The sequence below is a fragment of the Clarias gariepinus genome, chromosome 21, assembly GCF_024256425.1.
Source record: "Clarias gariepinus isolate MV-2021 ecotype Netherlands chromosome 21, CGAR_prim_01v2, whole genome shotgun sequence".
Classification (NCBI taxonomy): Eukaryota; Metazoa; Chordata; class Actinopteri; order Siluriformes; family Clariidae; genus Clarias; species Clarias gariepinus.
Window position 1 is genome coordinate 11,463,151 of NC_071120.1, and position 23,665 is coordinate 11,486,815.

General features: G+C 39.6%; 1 protein-coding gene across 9 annotated transcripts in view; it reads left to right on the forward strand.

The window, feature by feature from the left end:
- Positions 1 to 23,665, forward strand: part of smtnb (smoothelin b) — a 54,721-nt gene that overhangs the window by 16,855 nt on the left and 14,201 nt on the right. For 7 of the 9 annotated variants that reach the window (XM_053480625.1, XM_053480632.1, XM_053480623.1 and 4 more), the window contains exons 6-10: positions 7,254 to 7,338; positions 13,775 to 14,151; positions 15,288 to 15,336; positions 15,974 to 16,495; positions 20,294 to 20,367. In XM_053480625.1, the coding sequence (XP_053336600.1) occupies positions 7,254 to 7,338; positions 13,775 to 14,151; positions 15,288 to 15,336; positions 15,974 to 16,495; positions 20,294 to 20,367 (1,107 nt within the window). Of the gene's footprint in view, positions 1 to 4,478; positions 4,508 to 7,253; positions 7,339 to 13,774; positions 14,152 to 15,287; positions 15,337 to 15,973; positions 16,496 to 20,293; positions 20,368 to 23,665 lie in introns of those variants that run through there. The other 2 variants (XM_053480631.1, XM_053480629.1) reach the window with 2 other exon arrangements.

Consider the following 23,665-nt stretch of genomic DNA (forward strand, 5'->3'; position numbering starts at 1 on the left):
CCTTATCTGCCTGGGTTTCACATGCTCTCCCTGTGTGCCTCTGTACATATATGTATGTGTGTGTGTGTATAAATTTAGTGTGGTGTTGAATGCCAAAAAAAACTTTTTTCAAAATTTGTTCCAAAATTTATGGCCCAGGCTGTATTTAATAGAAAAATTAACATTGGGACTTTCAGCACTTACCACCAATGTCTGGTAGCCAAGACAATGAAATAAGCCCTGCTGTCTGGGTGAAAGCAACGGCTCACACTCTCTCCTCGTCAGTCACACCGACACAAGGCCAGCTGTGGGTGTTTGTTAGTGCTACCTACACCCTGTTTCACACACGTGAACTATATGCTTTCCCGTGATGCAGCATACGCCGCAGAGTAGCTGTACTGAGGAGGTTTACCGATTTAGCATCAGTCATTTTTTTAATTAAAGGCTTATTGCCAAAGCTCTAGATATTTTTTTATTTCTAGTTTTGTGCAATAATCCCAGTTTTTTTTCTTCTTCTTTTTTTCTTTTTTTTCCCGCTACACAAAGCGTGTCGAATGCCATCTCTGGAATGCTGTCGTCTCATCCAGCTGATGTTGTGTATGATAGTTGTGTGGTGGCTCTTTAATCTGATGTCACTGGATCATTTTGGTTTCTCTTTCACAGTTTGCGTTTGTGGTTCTGGTATGCAGCTGAACTTTAACTTCAATTTAGTTCCACTCTGGTACAGTTTTATAACCAGACATTTCGGACTGTAGTGTTTATGTCATTAGTACTTCTTTACTACACCAACAACAAACATCTTCGGTTCACCACGTAAATTTACTGTACAGGTTTTTTTTTTTTTACCCAGCGTATAAAACTGGGTCTGAGCTCCAAGCACTGGGCTTATCGCAAGCTTTACAATCAGCGACAGAGAGTAAACATCATGCACATACTGTAAATAATTCTGTTTAATGGTCGTATACTGTACATATAAAGAAAAGTACATTTACATTCTTATTTATTTGTTATTAACCCAAATATCTAACACTACAGAACAGCAAGGTAACAGTAAAGAACCAAAGTATTATGTTTGGAGCTCAGTTCTCATTTTCATAAAAAAAAATATGTGAATAATCTGCAATAAATCTCTATTTTCATGTAGTTATTTTTAGGGGTATTTTAAGTTGTGTTTAAAAAGAGCATGTCCCAGGCGATGGCTGCGAATTTAATATGATGTCAGCGTGTGTTAAATAACTACTAGAACAAACTTCCTGGAACCTGAGTGACTTTCACTGTTGGTTTAGCTTTTTTTCTTTTTGTCGTCTGCTGCCCAGCCCATGATCGTCAGAGATCAACTAGGTCTGTTATAATACTATTAGTTTAAGTTACAAGAAAATGAGCACGGCATTCAGTCTGTGGCATCCTAAAAGGACAGATATGTCTTAAAAACTAGTTCAAGTACAATTGTATATGTTATACAATTAGAGGTTGAAGATTGAGAGGAAAGAAAGAATGCGTGAGGAATCCTGTTCAGCCAAACGAGCAAAACGTGGGTGTCTTCTGACACGGTGCAGAATCTCAGGCTCATACTGTGTTTGCATTCTACCATTTCTTAGATTTATATTATTTAAATTTGAGTTTACATCATATGATTTGAGCTTATATTACTACACACATTATTATAACTTTTTGGTCTGTGCTTTTTACCATTTCCTTTCTTTTGCCGATGGCCAGCGTCCTAAAAAGATCTCAGCCGCACCACACGCTGCCACCCTGCACCCTAAGAGGCAGAAAAGATAATAGCCGTCTACATTATTTAAAATCTGAATGAATTTGTTTGCCAGAATTGGAATTGGCCTCCTTAAGGTCAGCTTCCTGATTGCTTCCTCATCGCTAACCTTTTTAGACTCTGACGTTGCGGAATTGCCGGAATGCACAAACGCAGATAGAGGAGAGATTTCGGGCCAGCTAAAACAGGATGTTTGTCATGCATCACTAATTATGCGTTTAGTATAAACGGGATCTCTGAGTGCATTCAGAAGCTTGGGTCCAGGTTTAAACACCTCTCACCATGCTGCTTGCTGCTGCTCAGGTAGTTATGAAGTAATTGTGACTGTGCATATTTTTTCTGTTAGATTTCTGTATCGATTCTACACACACTACACAATACACACACTAAACAATACTGATTCTACACACACACACGTTTCTATGCTACATGATACTATACGAGATTCTAAAAACCTGTAATAAAATTACATAATGTTATACAACTATATCATACTGACTATAAATATAAATAAATGACAAGCTAAGCCATTTATATAGAGCCATGTCGTTTTTTTTATCTTGGAAATATGATTTTAATATTTGCAGACTGGAATAATCTTAATCTTTAGACTGTAGATTAAAAAAACAAAACACTACAAACCCAAGTGTCAGCTCACGATAAAGGAAAAAGTGGTTTCAGTTTAGGCATATTTAATTGTTACAATAAACATCCAAAATATTTAATAAAAATTCACTCAAAATAGTACAGTACAGAACCTCATTAACTGTAATGTAGAATGAAATCTAAATACATTTCACTGGAAGCATTGCAAATAAAATGACATGCAATTCCAGGGAAGCGCAAATGTGATAATTTAAAATAAAGCAAATGATCACCTGTTTCACCGCCTTTATGCGTTCAGTTTTCTCTATTCAAACATTCAAACCATAATTCTGTCATCACAAACTGTCTAACCACAAGAAGAAGAAGAAAAAGAAAACATATGCAATGCAGCGACGGTGACGTGACTCACCAGACTGTTATTCACACTTCTTACTCACACATCTGGCTCACTTTCCTAAACACATATACAAGGCCAGACCTCAATGGTCACGGAAATGTGAAGAATGTGAAAAATCTCTGTCCAAATTACGCCATTCCAACGGTTTGACCAAGTGCTTCAGCACAGAGAGCCTCTCTTTCTCTTGTATAGTTGTATAGTTTAACATTATGTAGCATTTACCACCACCCAGTGGTTACTTATGGCGCCTCACGCGGGCTATAGACACCGCCAGTAAAAACAGGTCTTATTCTCAACAGTGAAGGCTGTAAATGGAGTGTAAAGCAAAAAATACTCAATAATTTATATAATACATGCACAATGTGCAATGCCATTGCTTATATATATAGCCCAGTGGTGTAACTAAGTCACTCAAAAAAATAGTATGTGTGTATATGTATATGTATGTATATATATATATATATCTATATATATAAGAGTCACATTAAACAATTTTTAAATGGTGCTTTGCATATACTGTACAACAAAAACTACACGCACTAATTACAAAGTTTCTGAGCTCTAATTATTCTTAGCTGTTATTATTCGGAAAAAAAATTGACGTCCTGGTAATAACTATCCAATCCACCCCGGTATAATTCCGCCGCTAGTACACCTACCTAGTACACCTACCTAGTACACCTACCTAGTAAACCTGGTTCCGCTGATTAATGTCTGAGCTACTGAAAGACTTTAGTGACCTTTACATGAACTGCTTTAAACATCGATTTCCAAGGTGGGTTATGTAGATTTTTTTTTTTTTTTTTTTTTTTTTTTGCACAGGACACACCTTCCTAGGCATCCTTTACTTTCCATGTCAAATATTAAGTCAAATAATTTTGCATGCAGACAATATACTAAGTTGCACATCCTTAGCACACTTTGTGAACATGAACTCATTTCTACCCCTAAATCGCATTTTCCAGCTCACAGTAATAATATAAAATACGCCGCTAATAAATAATAGCTCAGTGCTTTAATTTTTAACCAGATATTACACAAATGCTGACTTTGGATGAAGGGTTTCATAGAAAAATACACATTTAAAGGCAGACGGAAAAATATTTGGCTGCTAGTTAATCCATTGCCTTCCCTGGCTGTCGGCTGTTCACTCCCCCGACCTTCTTCTTTTTCTACTTATAATGACATCTTTCAGTCCGTAGTGCTGAAATTGTATAATTCATGAGTTATAAATTCCCAACCTAGTAGACACGTGGAGGACAAATCCAATCCTGCAGCGCATGAACAGCATGCCACATCACAGCCAGAAATGAAGAGCGCATGAAGATCGAGTAGAAATAAATATAATTGTGAATGTTCTAAAGCAGATTTATGAGTGATCTAATTATAGTTGTGGTTTAAAAAAAAAGCCCTTTAAATCCTCCAACAGTGAGCGGAGTGGTTTAGCGGGCTTCAGGTTTGGCCCAGGCTCTGTGAGGTCGGAATTCTTGCGATCGTAGCTCACTTTTTAACAGTCTGCTCTGAAATCAGCAGACGACCATTGAAGGTTCATTGGGGTAAAATTCAAATGTGTGGCCGTCTACCTGTAAGAGGAGGAGATGGGGAAGCCGGGGAAACGGAGCGGAGGGGAAAGGGGGAGAGGCAGAGGCAGGGGAGGAGGAGTGTAGATGTGGGAGTGGCCAGAGGAAGAGGTAGAGTACAACTCATTCTGTGCGTTCCACATGAGGAGAAGACTGTAGCTCCTGCACAGGAAGGTAATTACCACTTTTCTGCTGTACCACGCATTCTTTTATTTTGGTACCGTTTGAGTTTAATGTGCTAAATGTGATGTTAAATATGAAGGCATTATTAAATAAATACCTAATAAGCTTTAATGAGATCAATTTATTGCAGTTGTTTGTATGAGGTTTATCAGGACAGAGGTGTGTGTGAGTGAGTGTCAAAATAAATTCGTTATTTTTTTTTTCTTTTGTTCTTTTATTTCTTTCTAAGATTTGCATTGCATTAGTTGTATGTGTGCGAAATGGATTGTCTGCCGCCCACAGCACACACCAGACGTACACCATCGACCTGCGTTAAGAGAAATAAGACAGGAGCAGCAGCCTGCCGGGTGTGAAATAGCATTCATGCGATTGTGTAGACGTGTGTAGTGTGTGTGTGTGAGAGAGAGAAAGAGAGATTTTAATACGAAAGGCTTCGGTGTAGTGCGTTGGTGTTTGTGGTCACAGTTTGAAAACCACATTGGGTTTTAACTATAGGACAGCATGTGTGGAAACCTCACATACATACACACACACACACACACACACACATGAAGGCAGGGCTAAATCACCAAATGACAAACATACATATACGCACACACACAGATTGAGGACGTTAGAGAGAGAGTTTCCCTAATGTCTTGGCTAGAAGGTCTGTAATTATACTGCAGTATATAGTTATACTGATGTGTAACTGATGCATTTTCCTTTTTGCTCCTAATGCCCTCCACGTTTTTCTTTTTTTTTTTTTTCCTTTTTCTTTTTTCCACAATGTGTCTGGTTTAAACAGAAAGCGTCTGTCTGCTTTAGTTTAGTCGAAATTTTACAAGGTAAATCTGTTAGCTAGAATAAAGACCCACAAAACACGCCAGGCTCGCTGGAGAGTGTGTGTCATTTCCCCGGCATGATCTCCCCACACGTACATACATATATATATATACTATATACACACACACCTGTGTTTTGGACTGGTGTAAGCGGTTAGTCATGACAGATGAGTGCTTGCTTGTCGTCGCAGAGCAGCGCTTAATACTGTTCGAGCAGGTGGTCAAGGTCAGTGTCAGGTGTTTCAGAAACAGACAACCAGCCTAATGTTGTGAAAACTCTGATCTTGTGAGTGATTATCCCTCGCAAACACACAGTCTGTTCATGTGACACACCTGTTCTTGTGTAACAATTCTTTCCAGTCAATCCTCCACAGTTTTATAAATGAAATGAGATTATGCACTTCTAAACCAGGTGTGTTGTGTGTTGGGAAGAATGACTCACTTCAAAATTGCCATCCCTGGGCTTTTTGAGATTCAGAATGAAAACTTTTTTTCCCTAACATTTTAATGGCTTCTTCTCCGTTGCAAACAAATACCAAATGTGTGAGGAGAATAAAACATAACAGTGCATGCTTTTACACAGGAAAGGAGCCTAATCAATGACAGGAAGGTGTTATGAGGCCCGATGAAGTGATGTGGACTTGCTGTTCCCCCTCTTGACTATTCTCCCATTACAGCACGTCCTGAACCATTTTATTCCTCTTAAACCACACCAACTTGCCAGAGATTGCGGTTTATTCATGAAAGTCACATGATTAACTAGATGTGAATAAGGCGCTGCTATAGAAATGATAACGTATTCATAGAAGAATATTATAGAAAACACACTAAGATCTGTCGTACAGATGCACCTGTGGACTGGGCGGTTGTTACAGCAAATGCTTTAGCACTTAGTACTATAGGTAGGTGTGTGTGTGTGTATGCGTGTGACAGATAAAAACATTGCCCTCAGTTTCTTATCTGGTTTTAATGGTATACTTTAACAGGTCAGATACTGTAGGTCACTGATAGTCGGCTTTAAATCATGTTTCAGATCTGCTTTAAACCTACTGTAGGTTCGCACGGTGGGGTTAGGCTTGGGGGTTAGCACTGTGGCTCCGCACTTCCTGGGTCGGGGGTCAAATCTCGCCTCAGATCTGTGTGCGTGCTCTGTCTGTGCTTGGTGGTGGGTTTCCTTTGGGTACTCTGGTCTACATCCGTCGACCAAAGACATGCAGGTTAAGCTAATTGGCTTTCCCCAGTTGCCCATAGAGAGGTGTGTGTGTGTGTGAGAATGACAATCGGGCGTCAAGCTGGCAATGCGACCCTTTAAGTAACTGCCACAAAAAAAAAGGATATATCATCAGGTTGGGAAGTATTCGCATGGACAAAGGTTCTGTAATGCTTTAGCAGACCTCACAGTGGGGACTGTGCTTTAAACTTGTGATTTATTCACAAATTCAGATGCACAGCAATAAATAGAAGCACTCGTTGTGATTCTTGTGTAGGTTAAAGGTGGGATATTATGCAAAATGTACTTTTTAGTCATTTTAAACATTCCGATTCACTTTCAATCGGTGCATACAAACAAGCGAATTAGATTTTTTGTGAAGGTACACTACCCTTCCCCAGCTTAATAGTCAGCTCTGCTCCTGAGCCAAAACCAACAGAAGACAGCAGTCATTTACATGGACACTCAAACAGTTCATTTGGATTAGAAGTGAAATAAAGGATGTTGGAGGTAGAACAAAATGCATTATCTGAGGTGTATTTCATCTGGTATATTAACGCACACATTGGTGGAGCTGAATTAGTATTATTATTATAAAAAAAAATTTTATTAAAACAATTATGGGACACAATATTCTTACATTCTGGCGTTCCTGGAGCACTTAACTTTGTCATTTAATTAAATAAATTTTTCTCCCCCCCAGGATACACCGAAGGAAATCGTGGATAAGTCTGAACGGGTTGAGAAACTCCACAGCCAGACCCTGAGTAAAGAGGCCCCTAGAACAGGTCGGTTAACCATCAACACACCCTAAAGAGTTCACCCTGCTCCACATGGTGCCCTTGACTCTTTAACAGATTACAAAGCTAACTCGACTGGATGGAGTGAAGCAGCTCTCACCTTACAGTCGGCTGCATGTAATATATATATATATTTTTTTCTCTTAAGGCAGTGCGAGTAAATGAAGGGGAGAGCTCTGTATAATAATCCGGCTCGTGTCAGGGTTGTGTTTCCTGATGCCAGTCTAACGTGTGCTGCTGTAATAAACCAGAACAACTGTTTATATAAGGGGTGAATTTATTACCATGTTTTGAAAGTCTTCTCATGTTCCCTTGCAAATGACAACTTTTGAAATGTTTCACATGTCTAAATCCTGTAGATTATACGCTTTATTATCGGCCTGGTGCTATGCGGTTGGAGCCGTAGTTTGTTTAGAGGGTGTAGCCCCGGCTCGGTGGGAACGGCCACCTCTGCACGCGCAAGACGTTCAACCGACGCTAGTCATTAAATGACCATAAATAATCGCTTACTTTATGCTCGATTACATCTCTTCAGGTTCACTTAAAATCTAAGAGTTCACTACCTCGTCGGTTTCTTTACACTAGCCATATTTAGCGTGTTTAGGTAACATCTTTCTGCAAGACCTTTGATACAGTATGTGTGGTTCTGCTCGTCTATCCTTAGCTCCTCTTCTAACCAGTAATTTTGCTCTTTTTTTTTTTTTTCTTTCCCTCCAAACTCCAAACTTGGCCTGAGACAGTTTAGGAAGTCAGTGTTTGTTATTCGATGAGACACAAAGAAACAGGAAGTTTGGGGCGAGGACTAGGAGATGCGGAGGTGAACACGCTGAATTTCACACTGAAGAAGATTGGTGTTAGGAAGAGAACAGAGCAGCTACGCTTTTACTTCCTCATAGACCTCACCTACACGCTTTAACACGCTCTCATTTGTGTAGGTAAATTTTTTGTTGTTGTTGGACACGTGAAGTACGTGAATATGTGGATACACTAAAAGTGCTTGCAAGCCAACAATCTGACCGTTTAATCGTAAACAGCTGATTACTGTAGCAGTGCGTTCACTCTCTCAGAGCACTCCCACTCGAAGTGATTTCTTTTTTTTTTTTTTTTGGAAGGAAATCCTTTCCACGCTATCACAATATAGAAATCTGAAAGGATGTTTACATTTTAGTGGGATCTTTAGCCTTAAGTACACAGCTAAAGCAACAGCGGAGGAGTCTGAAACAAAAAGCGAACTTCCTCAAGTGCTTAAGTGGTCCATGTGTAGATCTGTCCTACAAGCTTTAAATAGCGCGTGTCCCCGTGAACGATAGCTCGGCTGACCCCTGTGTCAGAGAACACTCGTTTAATCTGTTCAGTGTATGATTGGCTAACGGGATAAGGATCTTGAAGTCCAGCAGTACATTTTCTTCCCCTTGCCTTTGGCTAATTCGGTGTGATTTGAATTCCCACTGTGATTTCTAAAAATAGCTCTGTTTAGAATAAACACTGGCTGATGGCTTGCTGGCTTTCATGGGAACTTTGGGAAAATTCACCAAATGTATTAAATCAATCATGACACCTTCCAGTTTGTTCATTTTAAATGAGATTTTTAGAGTTCTCACGCACGCATTTTCCTCTACGTGCTTAGCTGACCACTGGGGCATTTCTCCTGAAACCTCAGAGCAGCAGGTGTTCCTCTAATTTAAATCTGTTCTCAGAGCCGCACAATGAAGCCAGCGAATGTGCAAACAGCAGTCAACAAGTCATTATTTAATATAAAGGGATGTGGAGACGGTGGCATAGTGGCACTGTCGCCTCGCACCTCCGGGGTTTGGTTTTGATTCCCGGCCAGGTTTCATTCCGACCCCTGTGTGCATGGAGTTTGCATGAACTCCCCATGCTTGGCGGGTTTCCTCACACAGTCCAAAGACATGCAGGTTAGGCAAATTGGTGTTCCCAAATTGCCTATAGTGTGTAAATGAGTGTGTGTACCCTGCGATGGATTTGGCACCCTGTCCAGGGTGTACCCCACCTCATGCCCCAAGTCTCCTGAGGTTGGATCCTAGCACGTCCTTGTCTCCCCGTGACCCTGTGTACAGGATAAAGCAGTGTAGACGTTTGTCCCTTTAATTAACCTTTAGATTAGTTCCAGATTTTATGCTGCGTGATGTGGGAAATCCAATTCCAACCTCATACTGTAAATCTACTCACTCATCCTTTCTGACTGTACCGGTTTAAACCATGTGTAATATTTGTGTGTATTTATAACACAGACTGTCTCTGACTGTCTCAACCAATAAACAGAAGACAATCAAGCTGCCATGATTTTGTCATGAAATTCCACAAGATCTCAGCTTCCAAGAACCAGGAAACCGGGACTTTGCTGGGAAATCATGTAGTGTGTGGTTTCATAACCGAAGGATGATCCAAGAGGGAAAATCTATGAAATTGGTCCTTATATCCAGAGTCTAATGCCTGTTGTGTGACCTGGGTATAACCTGACTGAGGCCACTCGTCTGACGCTGGCTTCCTCTCTAGTTTGCTCTCACTCTCTCTCTCTCTCTCTCTCTCTCTCTCTCTCTCTCTATATATATATATATATATATATATATATATATATATATATATATATATATATAGTTTGTATGTTCTCCCCATGCTTGGTGGGTTTCCTCCCGGTCCTCTAGTTTCCCAGATTCCCAGTTTGCCCATTCCCAAATTGCCCGTGGTAGGTAAATACGCAAGTAAGCGTGTGTATATATACCATATGTAAATGTTTTTAGGTGTTCTTTCTTTTGCACAGCATACCTAGACCAAATGGTGGAGATGGCTTAATCAGGATGCAGTCAACACTTTTTAAATAGTTTTATATGATGGTGTTATACTGACCTTTTGTGGTGGTGTTGCATCAGTCACAACAGCATTCAGCAGAATCAACCAACACTATGCTACTATGTATTTACATTTATAATTATGGTTGATAAGAGTACAAGATGTAACAATTGATAGCTTTTGTTCTGCTGACTGTTTTCATATGCAGTATGTAGGGCTGCAACAACTAATCGATAAAATCGATAATTATCGATAATGAAATTCGTTGTCAACGAATGCCGTTATCGATTAGTTGGGCTGCTTACGTCACTGAGGCGCGCGACCACAAGATGCACAAATACACACAGATACACCGCCGCTCGCGCAATGGAGGTTACAGAAGCGCCGGCAGGAAAAAGCGCGCGCCCCGAGTCCTCCAAGGTTTTATAGCAATTTACATTAAACTCCTCTAAGAAGACGGTAACCTGCACGCTATTCAAGACCGAGATTTCATTGCATGTCATGCACGAACACTTAAAAAAAAAACATGTTGGCGTTACGGATGGCGAAATGTCAGCAGGGTCGGTAAAAACTGTATCTTTTCATCGTGTACAAGTTGTATAGTTTAAATGCTTTTATTTAAACAGTTTGCTAACTTCGGGACAGTCGCGCTAGATCTGTTCACGTGTATCTCGCTAGCATCACATTGCGCAATCACCTTATGAGCAATAGTGATTAGTTAAATGGCGCTATTTTAGATTAGCTTAATTTACACGGTGCGAATAACAGTAGAATATTACATTTAGTGATTGTTGTGGTTTTCAGTGAATGCAAATAACAGTATATTTGTGACTATTAGCTTTTTGCATTTCCACAGTTGTTTTTATAGTCCAATAGATCAGTGTATTTTTTTTAACTATATATATATATATATATATACACTATATATTATATACTACATTTCATTTAAGGTTTAAAATGTCAAAATTAAAGATTATTAAACTCTATATGTGGCTTTTGCATTTTTAAAAGTTTTTTTATACATAAATAATACCCTGATTTATGTTTTTTTTTTTTTTTTTTTTTTTTTTTTTTTTTTTTTTATAGTTATAAGCAAAATATCAAATTAAAGAAGCGGTCAGGTTTTATCCGATTAATCGATTAATCGAAAACATAATCGCCCAACTAATCGATTATTAAAATAATCGTTAGTTGCAGCCCTAGCAGTATGTTGTGGCAGACTTCGTAACATATTGAAAATAGAAACAAGCATGTGAAAATGGATGAAGACTGTAATAAGGATATTAATGAAGTTTGATTTGTTATAGCGTGATTTGCTAGGTTTCCTAGTGATTTAATGACCTCATTCAGTGCATCTGTCGCAAATGAGACGATGCTATGGAGTATGCTGTGCTTTACATCAGTATAAAATGTTTGCAGGTGATTTAAATTAATGCTGATTTTCTAATTTATCACCAACAAATTCTTTGGGGTAAAGTCCCAAATAGCGTAAAATGGAAGCTAGTGCTCTATGTGAGGTGTATGATCACTTGTTCTGCACACCAAGTAGTGCCCTTGATCAGGAGTTAGAGAGAGATTTGGGTTTTGCGTTAGAAGTTTGCTTTGTTGCTTGTGTTATGGAACACATGATTCTGCGCCCTCTGGTGCGAGGTCACACCGTGCGTCTAGACGACAGCACACACAACAAGGAATTTAAGCAAAAATGTAACGTTAATGACCATATTAAAGGATAGAAATGAAAGAATGAGGTAATAATTCCTCTTGAATGTGAATAAATTGAATTGCTAGTGAAAACCTTCAGGTGTTTAAAGTTGCTGTTTTTCCATAAATAAAGGAATGGAATGTAGTGCTCAGAATTTTCTAGTGATGTGTAAAAGCATTTGAGAAAGGTTTGTTGTTTTCATAACTATATAGTAGAAAATGACTAAATGTGACCAAGGGTTTTCCGAGACTGTTGCATGTGTATAATTAACTTTCCAGTAGGTCTAGAGCTATTATTGTGCCATTGTACCCGTTGCCATATGGATCTCACCCTCAACTACCAGTTATATGAAACATTGTACTTTTTTTAGGGAGTTGAAGTTAGAAAATGCTCTCATCAAAAAAAAAAAAAAGTTAGGATACTCTCATGAAATAGATTTCCCATGAGTATCCAATCATGTACATAAGCAGGTTCCATGTCACTGATGTGCGTTTGTGCACCATACTGTACAGTAGCTCTGACAGACATTAGATCGACGTTTTGAAGCCAGCACTGTTGAAGAGCATACTCTTATGCGTCTGCACAAACACCTGGAAGACGGCCGCCAGCCGATGCAGTAATAAAGCGAGCGCATTCCGTGCTGCGCTCCTACTGCGATGTGAGCAGCAGTCGCGTAGACGAAACTGCGCTTCCTCTCTCAGCAGATGTGAAAAGCATCAGGGTCGAGTCCTCTCCTCTAAATGACAGGGATCTGTTCAGACACTTTATTACCTTCAAGGAGCTTGGAGTCTGCGCTTCTTACCGTCAGGGTCATGCGACCACGCTGTCTGAATTTAAAGGAATGTCTTTATGGCCTGGTTTAAAAAAAAAATACAAAAACAGAAAAGATGTTTTTTTTCCTCCAAACCTTTTTTTTTTTTTTTTTTTTTTTGTATTCAGCATTGCATTTTACCCAATACAGAGTTTCAGCTAGTAAGTGACCCTCAAATAATTGACCTGATGAGTCCACCCTTTACATCCTGTGCTTGGATCCCCGTTTCCTGTCTTCCAGCTGTGTTCCCATTTGCGTATACAGTGACAGGAAATGTCTCTATCTCCACCCTTTTTTTTTTTTTCTTTAAACACTTCTCATGCTCGGGACGCGCTTGCTTCCTGTGTGTGGGCCTCAATGTGCTAAAACCTTTAATTTCAATCTTTTGTCCCCCTGCTGTGCTTTCATTAACCAAGGCTCCAAAATGCCTTCAGATGCCAACCATGGAAGCCCCTGCGTGACTGGTTTGCATTTAAACCGTTTGTTTTTGCGGCTCGGTTTTAGAGCATGAATTAAAGCGAGCCTGCGCTGACCACACTGTGGTTTTACGAGAAGGATACGCCGCTGCATTTCTCACTCTCATCATCACTTTAGTATCCATCTGAGACTGGATCAGACAGCTTCCTCTCGCCTCCAACTGCTTCATGAGTCTGAAGAATGTTTAAGCCAATTCAGTCCAATTAAGGACCATCTTTAAACTCTTGGAAATCCTTTTAAAAAAGAACGCAGAGGTTTACTAAGCACCATCTGTGCCCAAACACATGTCTCTGCTTTTGCCTCTCTGATGGATTATGCGCAAATTGGAGTGTTACCTGGTAATATGGATGATGTTTTGGTGTGTGGCGTGGCATAAACACACATGAAAGAGGTTGAAGCTGCAGTCGAGTTAGAAATCAGACAATCAGAGCCAATATTTTAGTTACTGTTGTGTGATAATTACTGTAATAAAATATTAAAACACTTTTTTTTTTCCCCTCGGGTTGTACATGATAAATTAATTTCCCTGTTCATCTGCTCAAATAAATGCAGTTTCTGACCCTCATTATTTTTTTTATTTATTTATTTTTTTTTTTAAATTCCTTTTTTTCCTTGTGTTCCAGTCTCTAACTCTGACATGGTGTTGGTGTTAGACCCGCTCCAGGAGAAGGTGTCCTGCCCCCTGAGCTCCCGCTCTGAGCTCGACTCTCCTGCCTCCGATGTCATCCCTCGCTACCGGACCCACTCCGATTCCAGCGCCTCGGCGCGCAGTCACGGCTCCCACAACTGCTCCAGAGTGTGCGCTTCGGAGCAAGTGGATGAGAGACCCGATGGATCCTCGCTAAACTTGGCTAATGAAGTTGACACTCATGAGAAGATAGTTGACTTCAATATTCCCCCGCATGACAACGGCGAAGACGTGCACGATGGGGCTGTGAACTCCATACAGAGACGTCGTGCCATCAGGAACCCACCCGGAGACGGTGCGCTGAAGCAGAAGGTAACTCCGAATGGTTAATGAGACCGAGTACATTACATGCAGTCATGGCACGGTGGTTCCACTAGGAGGTACTATTCAGCTGCAGGTGACATTCGTCGCATCTGCAGCACACGGATGCCGTGTCCTGGTTTTCATAACAGCCTTGTTTAAGCAACTACCATAAACATTAGTGTTTTATTGGAATGAGCGAGAGCTTTATAGGAGGTCAGTTGCCATGCTACATAAACACACTAGCCCTTAGTTTTCCCTTCTCCAACCATCTGGGTGTTTAATGCCTCCATATTCTGAATACAGTGGATAAAAGTCAGTGTCCAGAATGCCAGGGGATGATATGCATGCATAGGCAAGGTGAAAACTCTGAGACGACATGAGGAAGAAACCAGACTCATAGGAGAACATATTCCATAGTAAGGGTGAGACTGGATAGGGTGATTTTATAATCCATTTCCCTTTGATAATTGAAAACTATAGAATCAAATAGTACAATTGTGTAACCAGGAAATTTACTATAAAGTTAAAATGAAATTTATTTTATTGTAGTTATTAAATTATAGTCCTAAAGCTATGATGGAGAGTTTAGTCCTAAGCTATTATAGTTTGGTATAGTTTACATTTAGTTAATATTTGAAATTTCAGTTTAAAGCCATCTTCATGGTTTCCAGTTGAATCTTTAAGCTGTCCATATCGGGTGATTTATTAGCAGCCAGTGATGGGAACTCCACCCAGAAGTAGGATGGACCAGGCAGGTCTGGAGGGCAGGAGGGGGACAGTAAGGTAGTTATGAGAGAGAATCTTCAGGAAAAGCAGAAGAGCAATGATCAGCATCAGGGACAGTGTGCTTTTCAGCAGACAAGATAAAGGTAGAATTAAAGAGCTTTTTGAGGAGAGAGAGAGAGAGAGAGACGAAAACATGACTGAAGCACAAGTCAAACGTCCTGCATGCATGCAAGTTCTTAGGTGTTTTCCAGATTAAACATCATTGTATAAGAAATAAAATGATTGCACCATGATATACCCTTTAGATAAAAGATAATTACACATCCAGATATAGAGAGTTCCAGCTTCAGGGACTAATCACACTGATATTTGTGGCAACATTATATCAAGTTAACTGTGGATTACTGTGTTTTCTCTAGGACTCATCCAGCACGAACGCTTCACTGTTTCCTGTTAGAAATGATGCAGGTACGTTTAAATGTTATACAGAAAATCACTGGGTGCAAAGCTTAAACGGGTCTTAAACTTTTGATCAAATCACTCTCCCGACTTAAAAAAAAAAAATCTTGATGCTTTTGCTTTATTTGGTTCCTCCGGCTGCATGCTCTGTCAGTGGAAAGTAAGAACCTTCTAGGACACTAGTCTCCTAGTTTTATGATTAAGATGGGGAAAAAGGTGTTTGCTGTCTTTACAGTATCAAGACGTCCTGCCCTCCCCCACTGTCTGATGGCTGCATCCCAAATCCCTCACTCGTGCTCATGACCGAATAGGGCAGTCACAGCATGCATGTGCTTAGGGACCCAGTTCATTTCGAAATTTTAATGTGCATTTGTTTTCCTTTTATTTCCTTATGACAATTAAAAGAAAGTTGTAGGAAGAAGATATTAAGAGGACTTTGGATTTTGGTTATAATTTATGTCCTTTTTGCATGTATGTTTATTTGCCCAGCATCATTTCTTGTATTTAGGAATACATGCAAGTTAAAACTTAGCTGAACTCTCTCTTATAGTGCTTCATTCTGTTCTTTAAATACTGTGAGAAAGCGATGAGTGTGCGTGCAACAGAAAAGAACTTTCCACCCATTTCCATTTTTCTTTCTTTCTAGCATTTGCAAACAAAACGCTGTCCTATTCACCATTCAGCCGAGCTGGTTCAGTGCGTGACAGAGTGCTCAAATTTACAGAACCTACAGCTGAAAAAAGGAGCATGCCGAGAAGCATCGTCCCTTCTGCTAACACACTCGGTGCATCTCTGCCTGCTTCAGCGCACTCTGAGTCCAAAGATAACTCTCAGGACATGTCTTCATCCCATCCTTCCTTCTCACTGTCCACCTCTCCAGACAGAGGGGTAAACCTCGACCAATCACAGCGAGCGGTAGGCGGGCCCCAGAGCACTACTGAAGATGTCAGGAGTGCTTCTTGCAGCTCAGAAGAGGGTGAGACTCCCAGGAGAACAGCTTCTGCAGAAACACAGGAAGATCCTCAGTCTAACATGAAGGCCTTCCTGACCATCGAGATCAAAGACGGGAGAACTTCAGCCACCCAGACTTCATCATCATCGTCTTCATCCACGTCATTGTCCGGAGCCATGCCACGGATCCTTACAGGCTCTGCTGCTCAGAGAGCAGGTACGAGTTTATGAGCTCGCTGAGAATATTTACAGATTAGCAGATGCACAGAGCGCATGCCGGATGGTTTCATGCTCTTCTGTTTATGTAATACACACGTTGATGCTGTGTAGATTTAAGGCTACAGGAACGTCTGGGAAACTTTGGTGCGGCATGCCGACACACTGGGGGGAAAGAATGCAATTCTTCTTTTTTACTAATGTGTGTATACAGCCCAGGCTAAAGTCATTTATCCTCAATGATGCATTAAATTAAAAATAATAACTGGCTGCTTGAATAGCTTGTGCAGGGAAATTAGTTTAAAGCCCACATTCCACATCGTCTCCTGATAGAGTTCCTGGTGGTAAGCAGAATGCATGCTGGGTAGATGTGTGTAGTGCATCATCAAATTTATTGGGCGACTACGGTCAGTTTTTATACATGCATTCCGCTATCCGTAAGTTTGCAATTTATCACATCATATGAATAAATAGAACAGTGCATGCTGCTGTTACAGGCTGTTGCATTATAATTAATGTCCAGCACATGACAGGAATGATGGGAAATTACCCATACTTGCCAAATCCCTTTCTGACAAATTAGAACGCTATAAGATATTTTCATCTTGGACGTCATCCCTTGGAAACCTCATTTCACAGACATTCTTTGTTCTGAATGCAGTTTGCTTAGTTTTTCATGTGCACAAAGCTTCAGATATCTGATCTGATTGTCCTGCCATCACTTGGCGTGGATGTGACATAGTTCCTAGCTAACTGAATAGATTTCCTTTTTCCTCTTTTTATGGAGATATATTTTTTTTAATGCCTAATGCGTAATGGATTTAACAGTCTGTCACAGAGAAGAGTGGATCGGTTAACAGGAATGCGGTGCCGAGGTGCATTAGCGTGTGCTATGGTATTTGGCAGCCATTTTGGAAACCATGCCGCACGTCATATGAATATTTCTATACGATGAATAATGTAAGGGGGGAAAAAAGCTTGTCAAAATGAAGTGTATGATAATTACTGTGCTGTGATGTGTATGGTTTATATTCCCGACTTGGCCATTTCTTTCTCATTCACTTGGGACTGGTCTGTCAATCAATGCAGATTAAGTAGGTACATATTTACCCTAAAAGATTAAACATCGAGAGCGAATGATGTCCTCAGTGTTAACAGTCGCAGGGGAAACACCGCACTAAAAGCTTTACTTTACAATCCGCTAATTAAAGGTTACTGCTTAGCAGCTGTGAGAAGGCCAGCCAGATAAGCCCTGGTCTCTGTAATCACAGGAAAGCTAGCACTCGGCTCTCTCATGCACACACACTTTCTTTCTCTTAGGGTGTGTGTTTTTGTGCGAGTGTGTGTGTCACTGTGCCACAGCTCTATCTTCCTTTTTTGGAAGCACTTTGCTCATCCTCGCATCAGAAGCGGTCCGGGCATATTTGAAAGCCTCCATGTTTCCATTCTGTCATTTATCTCGCACTTTTACTCTAAGCAGGACAGAAGAGAATACAGTACGTCTCCTCTGGAGACGTGATGGTCGCCGACACACGGAATCAAAATCACCACCTAGTGCTAGAGCCAAAATCAGAATCTCAAAGGTTATTTATATCATAAGGCGCTGTAGTGGGCTTATTGACAGCTTTAGTAATTTTATGATTTCAAAAATGGGTTTTCCACAGACACTCCTGTACTGACCCTGACAGCTTTATCCCTAGTGTTAACGTTTATAAATAAGCTTTTACACCCTGATTACTTTCTGTATTCTGAAGTTAATTCTTAGCCTTATTTAGCCCTTAAAGCCTTCCTGAGTATGTGCTGATTTTAGAGAGAAGGCTGTTGAGTGGGAGTAAGCCATCGGGAATTTCTATCACTCTTAAAGGAATAATCCACTCTGAATGACTTACTCTTTAGAGTTAACGTGATCCTTTAAAGGCTTGCAAGATTGATTTTACAATAAAATTCTTTGCTTTTGTGAAGCAAAGGCAACACATAGGGATCACTGTCCGCTGCTGCGCGGCGGCTGCGCTGTCACCCGACATCGTCACGCTTTTCTTGCATCCAAATAACTCCTCCTAAGCCTTTCATGGGGATTTGACCAAACCTTCACTGAACCTTTTTTAGAATGCACAGATGTGTACTAGCTATTTTACTTTCTAATAATAAATTTGTTTCTTTCCTGATTTATTTATTTATTTATTTTTTGTGTGAAGAGTGAAGATCAGACAGGTGACACATTTTCTTTAGAAGACTCTTATTTATCTTAAGTTACAAAAAACAAAACGTGTTTTTATTATCATGTCAATTATTTTCACATTTTCCACAATGCAATTTAACTACCCGCTGACAGTGCTGCAGTGGTACTGAGTCGTTTCTTTATATTCACTCGGCCAGTGAAGCAGTGGAGGATCAGTCCTTCAGTCAGTCCATCTCTCTCGCGTCCTCATCTGTATCTCGGCTCAAACAGTTCAGCTTAAATGGCTTCAAGTCTCATGCTGTCATTAACACCTCTAATCTCTAACTAGTCAATTCTAGTCTCTACCAAAACTCAGCATATATGCAGCTGCATTGCATTCTGGGACATTGGATTTGACGGTAACATAACGTCGCCAGTCAGTGGGAAAAACAGATTGACGAATTAAAAAAAAAAGCTGTTCTTATGTATATTTTTAAAATTTATGTTTGAGATTGTTGAATGCGTTTATTCTGTTGTATGGTAACAATGATTACAACCTTTAACTAACCTTATAATAACCCAAATCAGCAAGTAGCAATAAATCAGCCCCAGTACCAGCACCACTTATTCCAATATGACCGTTGAGAACGTGTTCAGCTGGTGTTTCAATTCATCATTTAATAATCCTCCTTATGGAGAGTGCTGGATATTGTGTTTTTGTTCGCCGCTGTGTGTATGACTTCCCTTCTACTGTAGATTCAGAACTTCTGAGCGGTGTGACTCCCTGTGTGATGAATTGCTTAAATGAATAATGGCTCTCTTTTCTTTATCCCACATCACCTTATGTCATCCACAGGTCTTACTGTACACAGATAGATGTACATTGAGTCTATTTAATTTAAACATTTACCGTGTTATCTAAACAGAGAGGTTTTTGTACTGTGACTTTTATAGAAAGGCTAAATGTATACGTTATGAACATTTGCCTTTGCCTAGTTGTAATGAATGAGTGTTTATGTGGTGGGTGCCCTGTTACTATAGTTAGAGCGAGGTTTTGGGGAGGTTCATTACTGATAATTTGTCACCGACAGTTCTGAGAGCAAAAAATAACCTTTTCGTATTACAGTGAGCAGGCGAGCATTGATATTAATCATAAGAAGAGGAAGAGAAGAACAAGAACAAGTAGAATCAGCATGGTGCCACTTGTGACTGGTTCGAGTCTTGAAACCAATGGGGGTTTTAACAGAATGGTGCGATTATGCAAAAAAGATTTAGTAACTCAAATAGTCACTCTTTACAACCACAGTGGGCTGAAAAGCACCTCAGAACATCAGTGGCTCTCTCAGAACCTTAAGGCAGATGGGAACATACCGTAACAGCAGAAGGCAAATCAGCTTGTATTCTCTCTGGCACTAACCACCATTTCCCAAAGTCACTCAGTCACTGTGATCAAATTATTCCTCCAATTCTGATGTTTGCTGTAAAACATCAAATAAAACTCTTGACATGTACCTGCATTATTTATACTTTATGCTGTGCACCACTGGCTTATGATTTGCTGGTGGAAATATTGTATCGTAGGTGAAACATTATTAAGTGTTTATGTATATATTCTAAAATTCTTCTTTTTTTCCCCCCCAGAGCTAACACTTGGTCTGAGAGCAACACCATTCAAGCTGACCAGCTCCAGCCTGTCGACAGGATCCTGCCTCAAGGTACCTTTACTGCATTTAAAGCATATAAACACCCGTCTCAAAACGTACTTTTCGTTCCACGGCTGATGAGTGCAAAGCCGAGCTAATTCATTTACATTTGACTCACAATCTGAGGCTTTGCATTTGCTCCATTCGTTTTTTGTTTTTTTTTTAAGTTTGCACACACACCCTTTGGTACTGCTTTTCTCTCTCATTGGTTTTTATCTTCTTCTGAGCCCTGTAGGCTAGTGCTGTAATCTTGTTTAGGGATAAGCGTTAATTATCAGGTTAACAGCGGGAGCTCTGGACAAACACAGGATTAACTGTGCGGAAAATGTGTGAGAGGGAAAGCGGACAAAGAACCAGGAAAGCATTTTACTGCCAGAACAATGACGTGAAGTTTACCAATCTTGAATTCAAGACCCAGGTAAAAATGAGCAGTTAAGTTATTACTGTAGTAAATATTTATGCCATAACGATCTCTTATGGCTTATGATATAATTACAGCTGTTCATATGTTATGACCAAACAGGAATAATAATTGTGGAATAAGGTGTACAGGACTGTAATTCTGCCGTATCTGCACACGCAGTGGAAACTGTTTCTTGATCTGTTTGGGTGGTCTTAGGCATGAAGCGCTTCCTTTTCTTGTTTTTTTGAACTTGCGCTGATGTGCAGTACAGATTAGGGAACAGTCCAATCCTTTAAATGGCATTATTTAGCCAGTTAAAAAAATACAACTAAGCTGTAAAATGGACAGTACGAGTCTGATATTTCGTGAAAACACGCAGAGATAAGGATCTGGAGACTTTTCGTGGTGAACCGGAGGAGTTTGTTTAACTGACTAAAATTGGACATTTTGAAAACGGTTCCTGTCATTAAAGGGAAAAATACAAAGAACCATCCAGATTTAAGAAATTAGAAAAAGTTCTTTTGGCCAAATAAATTACAAAATCTCCTTCACCATCTCACCCTCCGGAAACGTCTTGTGTCTTTATCAGTCTTTTCTGTAAGATAGTGTGCTGAAGATTTGAAAGCAAACATTTTTACATTTATATGTATAATTCACTGTCATTTCCTGTTGGTCATTATGATGACTACAATGTCACTGCTGTAATACAGAGTCATATGGCACAATAAAAAAAAATATATATAATAGTTTGCTAAAATATATTAATTCAAATCTAGTGAAAACGGTCCTCCTGACTTTTTAATCTTTTGAGCCAGGTTTCTGACCAACCCTAAACAGTCAGGATCGTTATATTAATAAGTGAGGCTGAATTTCACATATAGAGCGCCTTAGCCACTTGATGGCACCACTTGCAGCCGATGTTTTAATTCTCATTTACTTACTACAAACTGCTTCGACTATGGAAAAAGGACAAAAAGTAGGGAATGTTTCATTTTCACTTCTTTTTTTTGCACATCAACTCTGGAGACCCACCCGATTGTCTAAAAGTGTTTAAAAAGTGAATTTTGTATAACAGGTCTATAAATAATAAAAGCTATACCTGGTTAATGCCAATCTTGCCGATAATGCCGATCTTATGGAATTGTTGCAGTTACACCTATTGTAATGAATGTTACACATGTTTGTATGTATTATAATAATGAGAATTTTCAAGGACAGAGTTTCAAGTAACAGCATGACCGTATACATTACGTATACATTCAGACAGCTATCTGTGCAGCCATGATGCCTCTGATTATTCTGAGCACTGACGGCAATACATCTGGCTTTACTGATGGCAATGCAGCTAATATCAGCCAGGACTCTCAAAAAAAAAAAAAACATTTCTAATCATGCAGAAACACTTTAAGGAAGAGCAGTCAAGAAATAAGCTGACAAAATTAAAACAGGTTAAGAATGTTCTTAGTGTACATTATGTACATTTACAGTTTGTTTTTGATAGAAATGGTTTAATGTTTTGTCAGCATGTCAAATATGCAACATTGCATTACACTCCATGCATGGCACAGATCTTAACTAGTTTGACTGTAGATTCTGTAGTTATCCAATTCACTACCCAAAAGACGTTTACATTTATACATTATTCTAACTTTTCACTAAACTGTAAGACATCTGTGTGTGGTGGCTCCTGATGCACTGACTCCAGCCTCACTCCACTCCTGTGAAGTCCTTGAATACGATTTGCTTGATATGCTTTGCTTTCTCTGCTTCACTTTTCCATTCCAGTCCGGCCCTTTCAGCAATGACCAGTTACCAGTTATGGCCTCCAAATGGTACATGGTATACACAGTATTTATTGTGTATTTATACTGTAGATACATGGCATTTATACTGTATGAATAGTAATTTACTCAAACATGGATTTAAATATTCTAATGTTTTGAGATTTTTTTTATTATTATTATTTATAAGCTGTCGTCATCAGAATAAAAATAAAGGCTTCAAATATTTCCCTTGATGTGTAATAATTCTAGAATATATATTATTATTATATTACACTTACAGTATTTTAGTCATCACTTAAATATTGCCAAGGACTTGGCTGTACAGACATCTGGAGGAAGTTCATTCCACCACATAAGTGTCTAAAAACATTTTAGATGCATGTCTTCCTTGACGCCCTAAATATAAAAGTTACCCTTTTTTATTTCAATTCAATTAAATCTGGAAAAATCTGCTCCTACTTTAGAATTCTATAGACTATAAGCAGTGATGCTGGAAGTCTGAGACAGTGTAAATGGCCTGGTGTCTGATTGAGAAGGATTGTGTTACTTTCTTCTCAGTCAGTCAGAGCATCACCAGTTGTGTGTGTGTGCGCTCATGCATGAATAAGAGGGCAGTTAGTGTTTTCTTCAATGTGTGCTCAGCTGTAGCATGACGAAGTAAAAAAAAAAAAAAAAAAAAAAGTTCAAAAATAACTATATGGAATACCCGGGATCACATGTTTTTCATGCAGTTGATTTCTGAACTCTAATTCTGTATTTGTATCGATTGATTATGATCTACAGCTGTCATCACCCTCAACTAGAATGGACCTTCAGGTTATTTAAGATTTGCACACACTTCATTTAGTGCGTGTTACTGAAAAAAAATCACAGCTGTCTGCTAGAAGAGGTGTGAAGGGCAAGAGCTGTAAATAGACAGCAGTAGAGGTTGAAGGGTGTTTATACACTGGAATAATGGAATGACTGGTGATATATAGTCATGGCTGTGGCACCTGAGCGAGAGGGGGTGCCCTGGACCTTTGCAGCCATGGTGACTGCATTCCAAGCCTGGTTATTGGCTCTCCTGTTCTGACCAGCTGAAGAGAAGACGTGCATGTTTGTGTGTGATTGGTGTGGCGAGTCT